The sequence below is a fragment of the Epinephelus fuscoguttatus genome, linkage group LG12, assembly GCF_011397635.1.
Source record: "Epinephelus fuscoguttatus linkage group LG12, E.fuscoguttatus.final_Chr_v1".
Classification (NCBI taxonomy): domain Eukaryota; kingdom Metazoa; phylum Chordata; class Actinopteri; order Perciformes; family Serranidae; genus Epinephelus; species Epinephelus fuscoguttatus.
This window is the reverse complement of record NC_064763.1, coordinates 44,039,371-44,055,364: the sequence shown is the minus strand read 5'-3', so window position 1 is coordinate 44,055,364 and position 15,994 is coordinate 44,039,371. Positions and strand designations below refer to the sequence as shown.

General features: G+C 45.7%; 1 protein-coding gene across 1 annotated transcript in view; it reads right to left on the bottom strand.

The window, feature by feature from the left end:
• Window positions 1-15,994, bottom strand: part of tmprss15 (transmembrane serine protease 15) — a 41,610-nt gene that overhangs the window by 13,063 nt on the left and 12,553 nt on the right. Inside the window, exons 8-12 of the mRNA XM_049591946.1 lie at window positions 5,963-6,107; window positions 4,258-4,363; window positions 2,871-3,015; window positions 2,654-2,795; window positions 1,119-1,208 (exon numbers count right to left, since the gene is read on the bottom strand). Of these exons, the coding sequence (XP_049447903.1) occupies window positions 1,119-1,208; window positions 2,654-2,795; window positions 2,871-3,015; window positions 4,258-4,363; window positions 5,963-6,107 (628 nt within the window). The remainder of the gene's footprint in view (window positions 1-1,118; window positions 1,209-2,653; window positions 2,796-2,870; window positions 3,016-4,257; window positions 4,364-5,962; window positions 6,108-15,994) is intronic.

The following is a 15,994-nucleotide window of genomic DNA, read 5'->3' as shown; positions in this document are numbered from 1 at the left end:
AGGGTTAACACGCTCAGAGTGTCCCTCATCTCAGGGTTAACACACTCAGAGTTTCCCTCATCTCAGGGTTAACTTACTCAGAGTTTCCCTCATCTCAGGGTTAACATGCTCAGAGTGTCCCTCATCTCAGGGTTAACATACTCAGAGTGTCCCTCATCTCAGGGTTAACATACTCAGAGTTTCCCTCATCTCAGGGTTAACATATTCAGAGTGTCCCTCATCTCAGGGTTAACACACTCAGAGTGTCCCTCATCTCAGGGTTAACTTACTCAGAGTGTCCCTCATCTCAGGGTTAACACACTCAGAGTGTCCCTCATCTCAGGGTTAACATATTCAGAGTGTCCCTCATCTCAGGGTTAACACACTCAGAGTGTCCCTCATCTCAGGGTTAACATATTCAGAGTGTCCCTCATCTCAGGGTTAACACACTCAGAGTGTCCCTCATCTCAGGGTTAACACGCTCAGAGTGTCCCTCATCTCAGGGTTAACATATTCAGAGTGTCCCTCATCTCAGGGTTAACACGCTCAGAGTTTCCCTCATCTCAGGGTTAACATATTCAGAGTGTCCCTCATCTCAGGGTTAACACACTCAGAGTGTCCCTCATCTCAGGGTTAACACGCTCAGAGTGTCCCTCATCTCAGGGTTAACACGCTCAGAGTGTCCCTCATCTCAGGGTTAACACGCTCAGAGTGTCCCTCATCTCAGGGTTAACACGCTCAGAGTGTCACTCATCTCAGGGTTCAGAGTGTCCCTTATCTCAGGGTTAACACGCTCAGAGTTTCCCTCATCTCAGGGTTAACTTACTCAGAGTGTCCCTCATCTCAGGGTTAACACGCTCAGAGTGTCCCTCATCTCAGGGTTAACACACTCAGAGTGTCCCTCATCTCAGGGTTTCCAGTAACCCACTTTCTGGAACACCCCCCTGGTGTTTGTTTACATGTTTATATTTGTTTTCTGTGTTTACTTGTTTATCTGATGTCGTCCTGACTGTTTTGTCTTGTTTATTTATTTATAAAGTGTTATATTTCCTCCATATTGTTGTTTACATGTTTGTTTGTCAATATCCCTGTTGTTTACATGTTTGTTCATCAGCACCTGTACAGGTATCAGTACTCACACTGAGCCTCGTTCCCGTAGGATTGCGGGTAGTTTGGTGAGCTGAAGGTGGAGTTTGGCTCCCAGAGGTCAAAGGGTCCTCCGCAGTCAGCTGGACCAATCAGAGCAGAGCAGAAGAGTTTCCTCATCTCAGGGTTAGATCACAGAGTGTTCATCTGAAGAACACGTCTGATTCTCATCTACTTAACATAGGAGTGTTTTACCTGGTGTAGGGGGTGTGGTCTATGTCTCACCTGGTGTAGGGGGCGTGGTCTGTGTTTTACCTGGTGTGGGGAGCATGGTCTGTGTTTTACCTGGTGTAGGGAGCATGGTCTGTGTTTTACCTGGTGTGGGGAGCATGGTCTGTGTTTTACCTGGTGTAGGGAGCATGGTCTGTGTTTTACCTGGTGTTTTGTTTACATGGTCTGTTTGTTTTCTGTGTTTACCTGGTTTATCTGATGTATGGTCTGTGTTTTACCTGTTGTAGGGTTCATGGTCTGAGTTTTACCTGGTGTAGGGGCATGGTCTGTGTTTTCAGTGGTGTAGGGAGCATGGTCTGTGTTTTACCTGGTGTGGGGAGCATGGTCTGTGTTTTACCTGGTGTAGGGGGCATGGTCTGTGTTTTACCTGGTGTGGGGAGCATGGTCTGTGTTTTACCTGGTGTAGGGGGCATGGTCTGTGTTTTACCTGGTGTAGGGGGTGTGGTCTATGTCTCACCTGGTGTAGGGGGCGTGGTCTGTGTTTTACCTGGTGTAGGGGGTGTGGTCTATGTCTCACCTGGTGTAGGGGGCGTGGTCTGTGTTTTACCTGGTGTGGGGAGTATGGTCTGTGTTTTACCTGGTGTAGGGAGCATGGTCTGTGTTTTACGTGGTGTAGGGGGCATGGTCTGTGTTTTACGTGGTGTAGGGGGCATGGTCTGTGTTTTACCTGGTGTAGGGGGCATGGTCTGTGTTTTACCTGGTGTAGGGGGCATGGTCTGTGTTTTACCTGGTATAGGGGGCATGGTCTGTGTTTTACCTGGTATAGGGGGCATGGTCTGTGTTTTACCTGGTATAGGGGGCATGGTCTGTGTTTTACCTGGTATAGGGGGCATGGTCTGTGTTTTACGTGGTGTAGGGAGCATGGTCTGTGTTTTACGTGGTGTAGGGGGCATGGTCTGTGTTTTACCTGGTATAGGGGGCATGGTCTGTGTTTTACGTGGTGTAGGGGGCATGGTCTGTGTTTTACGTGGTGTAGGGAGCATGGTCTGTGTTTTACCTGGTGTAGGGAGCATGGTCTGTGTTTTACCTGGTATAGGGGGCATGGTCTGTGTTTTACCTGGTATAGGGGGCATGGTCTGTGTTTTACCTGGTGTAGGGAGCATGGTCTGTGTTTTACCTGGTGTAGGGAGCATGGTCTGTGTTTTACCTGGTATAGGGGGCATGGTCTGTGTTTTACCTGGTATAGGGGGCATGGTCTGTGTTTTACCTGGTATAGGGGGCATGGTCTGTGTTTTACCTGGTGTAGGGAGCATGGTCTGTGTTTTACCTGGTATAGGGGGCATGGTCTGTGTTTTACCTGGTATAGGGGGCATGGTTGTTGGCGGCGGTACATTGGTTGGTTCAGGGGGGGCGGGGCCACAGGGCTCAGAGGTAAGTGTGATGTCATCCAGAGCAATGTCGTTCCTCAGCCCTCCTTTCTTTAGAGCTTCAAACACCACCTGCAGAGGTCAGAGGTCACACTGATTGCTGATCAATCAGCTGACTGATTGAACGTGTCACTGATCAGAACTCACCGTTGTCTCCATCGTCAGGTTGAGGGTCACCTGGCCGTAGTTCCAGTTGTTGCCATAGTTGCCATCTCTCTGGAACACCACAGTGACGTTGGGGTCAGACAGCAGGACTCTGAGACGGTGGACGTCGTCTCCGAACATGTGGTACCTGCAGACGGACGCTTTGTTTACTCTCTGGTTGTTTGTTTACATGACCTTTTGTTTCTTTTGTCCTGCGTTACTTTTTGTCTCAACTGTTTATTTGTTTGTCTTGTTTGTTTGCGTAATTTGTTGGTTTGTGTCTGTTCACTCCTTTTTATTTTCACATTTCCTGTTTCGTGTCTACGGTGTTTGTTGTCATGTTGTTTACATGTTTATTCTTTTATTTCCTCATTGTTTACATGTTGTTTATTTTCCTTTTTGTTTAAATGCCCAATTGTTTATTTCCTAGTTGTTTACATGTCCAGAATTGAATTTAAAATCCTACTGTTAACTTATAAAGCTCTAAATGGTCAAGCTCCGTCATATCTTAGAGAGCTCATAGTGCCATATTATCCCACCAGAACACTGCGCTCTGAGAACGCAGGGTTACTCGTGGTCCCTAAAGTCTCCAAAAGTAGATCAGGAGCCAGAGCCTTCAGCTATCAGGCTCCTCTCCTGTGGAATCATCTTCCTGTTACGGTCCGGGAGGCAGACACCGTCTCCACATTTAAGACTAGACTTAAGACTTTCCTCTTTGATAAAGCTTATAGTTAGGGCTGGCTCAGGCTTGTCCTGTACCAGCCCCTAGTTAGGCTGACTTAGGCCTAGTCTGCCGGAGGACCCCCCTATAATACACCGGGCACCTTCTCTCTCTCTCTCTCTCTCTCTCTCTCTCTCTCTCTCTCTCTCTGTCTCATTGTGTCATGTGGATTACTGTTAATTTATCATGCTGATCTGTTCTGTACGACATCTATTGCACGTCTGTCCGTCCTGGAAGAGGGATCCCTCCTCAGTTGCTCTTCCTGAGGTTTCTACCGTTTTTTCCCCGTTAAAGGGTTTTTTGGGGAGTTTTTCCTGATCAGCTGTGAGGGTCATAAGGACAGAGGGATGTCGTATGCTGTAAAGCCCTGTGAGGCAAACTGTGATTTGTGATATTGGGCTTTATAAATAAAATTGATTGAATTGATTGATTGATGTCCATTCTTTTATTTTCCTCATTGTTTATATGTATTTTGTTTATTTTCAAGTTGTTTATATTTCCTTGTTGTTTACCTTGTTATTTTTTATGTCCTTATTTGTTAATTTATTTTTTTATTCTCTTAATTACATGTTGTTTACATGTTTATTTGTTTACTTTCTTTGTTTAATAGACTCAGTGGGTTCTTTCTTGTTGTTTCCATGTTTGTTTGTTTACTCTTGTGTTGTTTACCAGAAGCTCAGACACATGGGCTGTGCGGGCGGAGTCAGAGGGAGGCTGTGGATCCTGAAGCTCTTCAGCCATTGGCCTGGGCTCAGAGGAGTGACGATGTAGAAACCTGATGGTGTCACACACAGACTGGTCAACAAACAACAGAGTCCTATGTCAGAGAGCAGGATCAGTGAGTTGAGTTTGAGATGAGTTTGTTCAGCCTGAGATGAAACTCTGAGTTTTCTGTTTCACAAAACCAGTTCAGTGTAACCCTGAGTCAGTTACTATGGCAACATACTCTGCTGAGTCACAGGTTTGCTTCATGTCAGCCTGAGGCTGAGCGTGTAGCAGGAAGTAGAAACATGGCGTGTCCTTTAGTGAATGAAGTGGTGGAGGTTGAGGCCCAGTGTATTCAGAGGCTGTTGTGTAAGGAGAAGGTGATTAGAGCCTGTTTGGATGTCTCCCTGGAGGAGTGTCTATATGAAAGATACTGTTTGACCTCACACTCTGTCATTTATCTAACAATCTGTTCCACCCACATGTCGTTCCCTCTCTCCCCATAACGTTATGCTGTCCGGACATTAAAGGCAACAAAAGCCCAAAAATAATGTTTAAAAAAAGAACTGCAGGTTTGTCAGTGTTGATGAGAAATGAATCTACCTGGACACATGATGAGGTCATTGATCAAGACGTCTCATCTATTCAAAGATGGAACTGGCTCATTGATGGGACTCAACATCCCATAATAGCTCCATCAGCTTGGTGTCCACGTCGTCATGACGTCAGGATCAGTTCCAGTCTGTTTGATAGCTGTGTGTTTGATGTTGAGTTTGTGCCCAGTGTGTTTGGGCTCCATCACATGACAGCTGAATAAATTATATTCAAATATATTAACACTGTTAAGATAGAAACATGTTTCTGTGTGTTAGACACATGACCTCATCACGTGACATCAATCATGAATCATGTTATCTGCACTCTACTGATGATGTCTGTTGGTGCTCACTGTGAACGCACCTCTCTCAGGCTGAACATACTCAGCTGACTGAACTGATTCTGATCAGCTGTTCTGTTTCTCAGCTCAGGCTCAGTCAGCTCAGAGATCAGGATCAGGACCAGGATCAGGATCAGGATCCGGATCAGGACCAGGATCAGGATCAGGATCAGGATCCGGATCAGGATCAGGATCAGGATCAGGATCCAGACCAGGACCAGGACCAGGATCAGGACCAGGATCAGGATCAGGATCAGGACCAGGACCAGGATCAGGATCAGGACCAGGATCAGGATCAGGATCAGGACCAGGACCAGGATCAGGATCAGGATCAGGATCAGGACCAGGATCAGGATCAGGACCAGGACCAGGATCAGGATCCAGACCAGGATCAGGATCAGGATCAGGACCAGGATCAGGATCAGGACCAGGACCAGGATCAGGATCAGGACCAGGATCAGGACCAGGATCAGGATCAGGACCAGGACCAGGACCAGGATCAGGATCCAGACCAGGATCAGGATCAGGATCAGGACCAGGATCAGGATCAGGATCAGGACCAGGACCAGGATCAGGATCAGGATCAGGACCAGGATCAGGATCAGGACCAGGATCAGGATCAGTCAACTCAGAGATCGGGATTAGGCTCAGAGTTTGTTGAGCCTGCTTTCTGAAACCCTGGATCACCATCATATTGTGTTGTTTGTTTGTTTGTGACGCTGTTGAGCTGACCTGATTGGTTACCGAGCGTGTGGTCGACACTCGGGCCACTCAGTGGAGGAAACGTGGCGCCGCTGGTTCGAATCCAATCACCGTCGTCGTCCTGCTGCTGCTGCCAGAAACACAGACCGCCCTCAAAGGTACAGGTGAGCTTCACCTGGTCTGAACACACACACACACACACACATACACACATAGAGCTGCGGTCACACAGCAGCATTCAGGTCACGTATGTGTTGAGTGAAGACTTACCGGACAGGTCGGAGGTGTCTACGGCGCTGTAGGTGGCGTTGAACCCGGACAGATTGTTGACATCATCAGACACAAACTCCACAGATGATTGGTTGCTCAGCAGCCACACGGTCCCAGGAGGGGCGGAGCCTGAGAGCTCAGCTGCCAGTCAGAAACAAACAGGTTGTCAAGTCGTAAAGAAACATAGTCAAAACATGGCACTGATCATGGCGACATGCAGCAGCAGTGTGTGAGAGTAACTGAGTGTCTTGTGTGGGAACTGTGGTTTTCACTGTTTTTTTTGTTGTTTGTTTTTTGAATCAGTGTGGTCTTGTTTATTTATTTTTTAATACTGAGTCATCATGGATTTTATGGGTGTTGTCTTCCTAAACCTGGTTGCCCTTGTGACTGCGGTCAACTTCCAACAGAGCAACCGATCTCACAGGCTCAGCTTCAGCCATGATGGCGTCGATCTCACTTGAGGAACCGGGCTGGAGGTTTTTGCCCAGACCGGTTGACATCAGCAGGGGAAAGGCAAACAACGCTCCACAGACCTGGAGGCTGTCAGCGGCACAAACGAGAAAGCAAGGCTGGAGAGGAGGCGTGCGCCAGCGCCTGAAAAGACTGACTGATGCTTGTCTACCTGTGTCGTGGACTCTGATGTTTGTTTACCTGTGTCATGGACTCTGATGTTTGTTTACCTGTGTCATGGACTCTTATTGGTCCACATTCAGGAGGTTAGGTTTAGGCACAAAAAACACTTGGTTAGGGTCAGGAAAAGATCATGGTGTGGGTTAAAATGAAAAAGAAAGTGGCAAACACATAAGCCGTGAGCCTGCTCCGCCTCAAGCCGGTTGCGGCGCACCATACGCCCACCGCGAGCCGTTCAGCACCGCGGACAGTCGGACTAATGGGATGTCGAACCAATAGGCTGTCGAACCAATGACATGGACCTGTCACAGCTGACGTCATGACAGTGAAACACAGGTTATGAAACAGATTTAATGTATTTAACGTGCTACAGTCAGTCTGTGGATGTTAACGCTGTGAGCTAACATCAGCATCAGTCAGACTGTGGATGTTAACGCTGTAAGCTAACATCAGCATCAGTCAGTCTGTGGATGTTAGTGCTGTAAGCTAACATCAACATCAGTCAGTCTGTGGATGTTAACGCTGTAAGCTAAAGTCAGCATCAGTCAGACTGTGGATGTTAGTGCTGTGAGCTAACATCAACATCAGTCAGACTGTGGATGTTAACGCTGTAAGCTAACATCAACATCAGTCAGACTGTGGATGTTAGTGCTGTGAGCTAACATCAGCATCAGTCAGTCTGTGGATGTTAACGCTGTAAGCTAACATCAACATCAGTCAGACTGTGGATGTTAACGCTGTGAGCTAACATCAGCATCAGTCAGTCTGTGGATGTTAGTGCTGTAAGCTAACATCAACATCAGTCAGACTGTGGATGTTAACGCTGTAAGCTAAAGTCAGCATCAGTCAGTCTGTGGATGTTAGTGCTGTAAGCTAACATCAACATCAGTCAGACTGTGGATGTTAACGCTGTGAGCTAACATCAACATCAGTCAGTCTGTGGATGTTAGTGCTGTAAGCTAACATCAACATCAGTCAGTCTGTGGATGTTAGTGCTGTGAGCTAACATCAACATCAGTCAGACTGTGGATGTTAACGCTGTGAGCTAACATCAACATCAGTCAGTCTGTGGATGTTAGTGCTGTGAGCTAACATCAACATCAGTCAGTCTGTGGATGTTAGCGCTGTAAGCTAACATCAACATCAGTCAGACTGTGGAAGTTAACGCTGTGAGCTAACATCAACATCAGTCAGACTGTGGATGTTAACGCTGTGAGCTAACATCAACATCAGTCAGTCTGTGGATGTTAGTGCTGTAAGCTAACATCAGCATCAGTCAGTCTGTGGATGTTAGTGCTGTAAGCTAACATCAACATCAGTCAGTCTGTGGATGTTAGTGCTGTAAGCTAACATCAGCATCAGTCAGTCTGTGGATGTTAGCGCTGTAAGCTAACATCAACATCAGTCAGACTGTGGAAGTTAACGCTGTGAGCTAACATCAACATCAGTCAGACTGTGGATGTTAACGCTGTGAGCTAACATCAACATCAGTCAGACTGTGGATGTTAACGCTGTGAGCTAACATCAGCATCAGTCAGTCTGTGGATGTTAGCGCTGTAAGCTAACATCAACATCAGTCAGACTGTGGATGTTAGCGCTGTAAGCTAACATCAACATCAGTCAGTCTGTGGATGTTAACGCTGTGAGCTAAAGTCAGCATCAGTCAGACTGTGGATGTTAACGCTGTGAGCTAAAGTCAGCATCAGTCAGTCTGTGGATGTTAACGCTGTAAGCTAAAGTCAGCATCAGTCAGTCTGTGGATGTTAACGCTGTGAGCTAACATCAGCATCAGTCAGACTGTGGATGTTAGCGCTGTAAGCTAACATCAACATCAGTCAGTCTGTGGATGTTAGCGCTGTAAGCTAACATCAACATCAGTCAGACTGTGGATGTTAGTGCTGTGAGCTAACATCAGCATCAGTCAGTCTGTGGATGTTAACGCTGTAAGCTAAAGTCAGCATCAGTCAGTCTGTGGATGTTAACGCTGTGAGCTAACATCAACATCAGTCAGACTGTGGATGTTAGCGCTGTAAGCTAACATCAACATCAGTCAGTCTGTGGATGTTAGCGCTGTAAGCTAACATCAACATCAGTCAGACTGTGGATGTTAGTGCTGTGAGCTAACATCAGCATCAGTCAGTCTGTGGATGTTAACGCTGTAAGCTAAAGTCAGCATCAGTCAGTCTGTGGATGTTAACGCTGTGAGCTAACATCAGCATCAGTCAGACTGTGGATGTTAGCACTGTAAGCTAACATCAGCATCAGTCAGACTGTGGATGTTAACGCTGTGAGCTAAAGTCAGCATCAGTCAGTCTGTGGATGTTAGCGCTGTAAGCTAACATCAACATCAGTCAGACTGTGGATGTTAACGCTGTGAGCTAACGTCAACATCAGTCAGTCTGTGGATGTTAGTGCTGTAAGCTAACGTCAACATCAGTCAGTCTGTGGATGTTAACGCTGTGAGCTAACATCAACATCAGTCAGACTGTGGAAGTTAACGCTGTGAGCTAACATCAACATCAGTCAGACTGTGGATGTTAACGCTGTGAGCTAACATCAGCATCAGTCAGTCTGTGGATGTTAGCGCTGTAAGCTAACATCAACATCAGTCAGACTGTGGATGTTAGCGCTGTAAGCTAACATCAACATCAGTCAGACTGTGGATGTTAACGCTGTGAGCTAACATCAACATCAGTCAGTCTGTGGATGTTAACGCTGTGAGCTAACATCAGCATCAGTCAGTCTGTGGATGTTAGCGCTGTGAGCTAACATCAACATCAGTCAGACTGTGGATGTTAACGCTGTGAGCTAACATCAACATCAGTCAGTCTGTGGATGTTAGTGCTGTGAGCTAACATCAACATCAGTCAGACTGTGGAAGTTAACGCTGTGAGCTAACATCAACATCAGTCAGACTGTGGAAGTTAACGCTGTGAGCTAACATCAGCATCAGTCAGTCTGTGGATGTTAGCGCTGTAAGCTAACATCAACATCAGTCAGACTGTGGATGTTAACGCTGTAAGCTAACATCAACATCAGTCAGTCTGTGGATGTTAGCGCTGTAAGCTAACATCAACATCAGTCAGTCTGTGGATGTTAACGCTGTAAGCTAACATCAACATCAGTCAGTCTGTGGATGTTAGCGCTGTAAGCTAACATCAACATCAGTCAGTCTGTGGATGTTAGCGCTGTAAGCTAACATCAACATCAGTCAGTCTGTGGATGTTAACGCTGTAAGCTAAAGTCAGCATCAGTCAGTCTGTGGATGTTAGCGCTGTAAGCTAAAGTCAGCATCAGTCAGTCTGTGGATGTTAACGCTGTGAGCTAACATCAGCATCAGTCAGACTGTGGATGTTAGCACTGTAAGCTAACATCAGCATCAGTCAGACTGTGGATGTTAACGCTGTGAGCTAAAGTCAGCATCAGTCAGACTGTGGATGTTAACGCTGTGAGCTAAAGTCAGCATCAGTCAGTCTGTGGATGTTAGCGCTGTAAGCTAACATCAACATCAGTCAGACTGTGGATGTTAACGCTGTGAGCTAACGTCAACATCAGTCAGTCTGTGGATGTTAGTGCTGTAAGCTAACGTCAACATCAGTCAGTCTGTGGATGTTAACGCTGTGAGCTAACGTCAACATCAGTCAGTCTGTGGATGTTAACGCTGTGAGCTAACGTCAACATCAGTCAGTCTGTGGATGTTAACGCTGTAAGCTAACGAAGGATAAGTTAGTCTGTGGTGTGAAGAGTCTGAGGGAGCTGCTGAGGACTATTAAATGAATGAGTGATTGAGTCTCACTGAGCGGTGAGAGGGTTTGTCTCTGTCAGATAAATGTAACTCTTATTAAAACTGAGCTCTCGTTGTGTCATAACTTTAATATTGGATCAGACTTTAACAGGCTGATTAATAACAGTGTCTGTTTCCTGTTTCCTGTCTTCGGAGCTGAGGATGATGATTTTATCACAAACTGACGTTGTGTCTGTTTTTATCTTCGCCCCGTTAATGTGCTGTGACCTCAGACTGATTCAGTTACCAACAGGAAATGTAAGGATTATTATGGGATGTTTGACAGCTGCAGTTTGAACTGATAGAGAAGTCTGTTTGAACGTACCTGAAGACACGGTGACGACACACCTGACGTCTGTTACAGGAAACATGACGAGTTCATGAGGGAAACTGTTTGTGACTATTTAATAAACGATATAACTGACACTTCCTGATTTTACTCTGATGTCAGTCAGCGCCACAGTCAGTCCAAATTCACACCAAAATGGTCGTCGGGAGTGTTCCACTGAAATATTGTCAGTGTCATCGACCTGAGGGGTGAAAGCGGGTTTAGTGAAAACTCAGAGTAAGTTAACCCTGAGATGAGGGAAACTCTGGGTTATCCGTTCCAGACAGAGAGGTAACTGAAACTCTGAGTCAGTCACCATGGTAACAGACTCTGTGAACATAACCTGCTGGATATTAGTTTGTTACTCAGGACTGTCTGAAGTTACTGAATTTATGCACATCAGTCATTTAAATTTTAAAAATGGGTATGAAGCTTTAGACACGTAGTATCAGTGACTAATGATCTCTATCACTGATGTCACTGGTCGCACTGATGGAACATAACTCCTATAGCCTAATATTGGGGATTATATGTTCATATTTCTGAGTGAGCAATGGTGCAGCATTTCACTGTCTTTACATTTACTACATTTGTAGCTGAAATAAAGTCACTGAATGCTGTTGAGTCAAGATACAAATAGATGTGCAACATTTTCAAATCTACTGTATTTTAACCTCAACGTCTTTTCAGGTGCAAATCACCAAACATATTATTACTGGGTCAGACTGTGAGTTTACAGTCATGTCTTTATGTCTTTGATCTATAGCCTAGCCTATATGTTTGAAATCTTCTGCCTCCTGTGTTTTTCCCCATCAGATTCAATCTGAACAAATATATTATGATATATTATTAATATAATGTAATGTATCTCCAGCCTGATACACAGTCAGATTCCACCACTTTATCTTCATTAAGGAAATGTAAGTCTGATAAATGATGAATAAACTTTTTTATTAACTTTATGGTTAACTTATTGACACTTTCCTCGCTCTGACTCAGGCTCTTCTTTTAAAGATAAACGTGCACCGTCTGCTACACATGCATTAATATCTCTACATCCACTGGATTAAAATGGAGGCGCTGTCTTTTATTGACCTGTTGCCATGGTGAATCGTGGAGTCGGAGCTCCATTGATGATGGCTTTTTATTGTCGGCTTAACTCAGAGTGAACATACTCAGAGTTGACTGAACTAACTCAGATCAGCTGTTCTGCAACCGCTAACTCAGAGTTTCCCATCTCAGGGTAAATCAGCTCAGAGTTCAGGGTTAGACTCAGAGTTTGTTGAACCTCCTACCTGGAATACCCCTCAGCAGCTGCTCTACATGTTTGCTATTCCTATTCCATGTTTACATCATCATCATCATCATCATCGTCATCATCATCATCATCATCATCATCGTCACTGACCACAGCGAGCGGCGTCTTCATCAGAGGCATCAGGACAGTCCTCCACGCCGTCACAGAGCCGATCGATCAGAACACACGTGGATCCATCAGAACATGGCATCTGATGAGGAGGACACGCCACTGAGGACACAACATCATCATCATCATCATCATCACCACCACCACCACCACCACCACCACCACAACAACAACAATACAGTCCAGCTTCCACTGACTCTGATGTCATCGGAACGCCGTCACTGTGTTCTTTGTCACATCACAGTTCTCTCACCTGCTGTTCCTTCAGAAATATCAGGTCCATCTCCCCCTCAGCTTTCTCTGACTCACTGGCAAATACTCTGTCCACATCCACCACCCCGCTGACCCCAAACCCCTCTGACCGGAGGGGTATTCCAGAAAGTGGGTTTAGTGAAAACTCAGAGTAAGTTAACCCTGAGATGAGGGAAACTCTGGGTTATCTGTTCCAGACAGAGAAGTAACTGAAACTCTGAGTCAGTCACCATGGTAACAGACTCTGTGAACATAACCTGCTCGCTGACAGGTTTTCTTCAATAAACCCTGAGTTTCTCTCTGTCTCCTCCCTCTTACACGCTGTTTCATTTCCTCATTCATTCAGTCCGTGTCAAAGCTTGTATCGAAGCGCATTCATTAGCGGAGATTTACCGTCTGTCACAGTCTAAATCCTGCTGGATATTAGTTTGTTACTCAGGACTGTCTGAAGTTACTGAATTTATGCACATCAGTCATTTCTTTGGACATCAGCTTTTGTCTTTACATTCAAATATTACACAGCGAGAATTCACCCTCAGCTCAGAATCAAACCTCTGTCCTTTTTATATTTATTATTTTTATAACACTGTGCACAAGGATCAGACTGTCAGTCTGTCAGAGCAGCTCACATGTTTATTGCACATAATGTGTAGGTCTAATTATTTAAATGTTAAAATGGGTATGAAGCTTTAGACACGTAGTATCAGTGACTAATGATCTCTATCACTGATGTCACTGGTCGCACTGATGGAACATAACTCCTATAGCCTAATATTGGGGATTATATGTTCATATTTCTGAGTGAGCAATGGTGCAGCATTTCACTGTCTTTACATTTACTACATTTGTAGCTGAAATAAAGTCACTGAATGCTGTTGAGTCAAGATACAAATAGATGTGCAACATTTTCAAATCTACTGTATTTTAACCTCAACGTCTTTTCAGGTGCAAATCACCAAACATATTATTACTGGGTCAGACTGTGAGTTTACAGTCATGTCTTTATGTCTTTGATCTATAGCCTAGCCTATATGTTTGAAATCTTCTGCCTCCTGTGTTTTTCCCCATCAGATTCAATCTGAACAAATATATTATGATATATTATTAATATAATGTAATGTATCTACAGCCTGATACACAGTCAGATTCCACCACTTTATCTTCATTAAGGAAATGTAAGTCTGATAAATGATGAATAAACTTTTTTATTAACTTTATGGTTAACTTATTGACACTTTCCTCGCTCTGACTCAGGCTCTTCTTTTAAAGATAAACGTGCACCGTCTGCTACACATGCATTAATATCTCTACATCCACTGGATTAAAATGGAGGCGCTGTCTTTTATTGACCTGTTGCCATGGTGAATCGTGGAGTCGGAGCTCCATTGATGATGGCTTTTTATTGTCGGCTTAACTCAGAGTGAACATACTCAGAGTTGACTGAACTAACTCAGATCAGCAGTTCTGCAACCGCTAACTCAGAGTTTCCCATCTCAGGGTAAATCAGCTCAGAGTTCAGGGTTAGACTCAGAGTTTGTTGAACCTCCTACCTGGAATACCCCTCTGGTCACCCTCTACAACAACACACTGTCCCTTTGCCTCGACAAACTGGCTCCCTTAAAAACCAAAACTGTCTCATTCACTCACTCATCTCCCTGGTACACTCCTGAAGTCCATCACATGAAAACCCGTCAGCGCCAGCTTGACAGACTTTACAAGAAAACCAGTCTCACAGTCCATCTCCATGCCTATACAGACCACCTTTCAAACTACAAAGACGCCCTCACTGCCGCCCGGTCCAACTACTACTAACAACTCATTCACTCTGGCTCCAATAACCCAAAGACTCTCTTGTCCACCATCAATAAACTCCTCAAACCCTGCGACAACACCCTCTCCTCCATCACAACTGACACATGCAACTCCTTCCTGGCATTTTTTCAATCAAAGATCAAAACCATTCACACTCAACTCAGCAACCCCCCCCCCCCCCCCATCTCAGTCTCTCTGCCGCTCACCACCTCCACCACCACTCAATCACTGTCACACTTCACCCCTGTCTCCCCCCTGGAACTCCTCCCCATCATCTCCAAGATGAAGAGCTCCACCTGCACCCTGGACCCCATACCATCCTCCATCATCAAAGTCTGCCTCCCAACAATCTCCCCACTCATCACTACCATCATTAACTCCTCCCTCACCTCTGGCTCTATCCCTAAATCCCTGAAAGTGGCCGCTGTCACCCCCATCCTCAAAAAACCCGGCCTGGACCCTGACGTCATCTCAAATTTCCGTGCCATCTTGAATCTCTCCTTTCTGTCAAAAATTCTGGAACGTGTTGTCGCCTCCCAAATCAAGACCCACCTCCGCTCTCATGAACTATATAAACCATTTCAATCCGGATTCCGCCCTCAACACAGCACCGGAACCGCCCTCCTCAAAATCACTAACGACCTCCTCCTCTCTGCCGACTCTGGCCACCTCAACATACTCATCCTCCTCGACCTCACTGCTGCCTTTGACACCATCAACCACACCACTCTGCTGTCCTGCCTACAAACTTCCCTCAACATCACTGGCTCTGCTCTCTCCTGGCTCAAATCATACCTCACCAACAGACATCAGTTCATCCACGTCAACAACTGCACCTCTGCCACCGTCCCCCTGCTTCAAGGTGTCCCTCAGGGCTCGGTGTTTGGTCCTCTCCTCTTCATCATCTACTTACTCCCCCTTAGTTCTATCATTCATCATCATGGTCTCCATTTCTGCTGCTACGCTGACGACATCCAAATCTACATCTCCACAAAATCCATCACCCCGGCCACCCGCTCTACCCTCACCAACTGTCTGACTGAACTCCAATCATGGCTGCAAGCCAACTTCCTCAAACTCAACTGTGACAAATCTGAAATAATACTCATCGGCCAAAAATCCTTCTCTACATCAACACAAAACTTCACCCTTAGCATCGACAACACCACCCTCTCTCCCTCCCCATTAATCCGCAACCTTGGTATCATCTTCGACAATAACCTCTCATTTGAACATCACATTAGCCGCCTCGCCCAAACTGCCTTCTTTCACCTTAGAAATGTTGCCCGTCTCCGTCCATTACTCTCCTTCTCTGCCGCTGAAACTCTCATCCATGCTTTCATCACCTCAAGACTGGACTACTGCAACGGCATCCTCTACAGCTCATCATCCAAAGTCCTCAACAAACTGCCTCCTCACCCACACCAGCTCCTGTGAACATATAACCCCTGTCCTGCAAAACCTTCACTGGCTCCCTGTCCTGTACAGAATCAACTTCAAGATCCTCCTCCTCACCCACAAAGCCCTCCACTGCCAGGCCCCCTCCTACCTCACGGACAT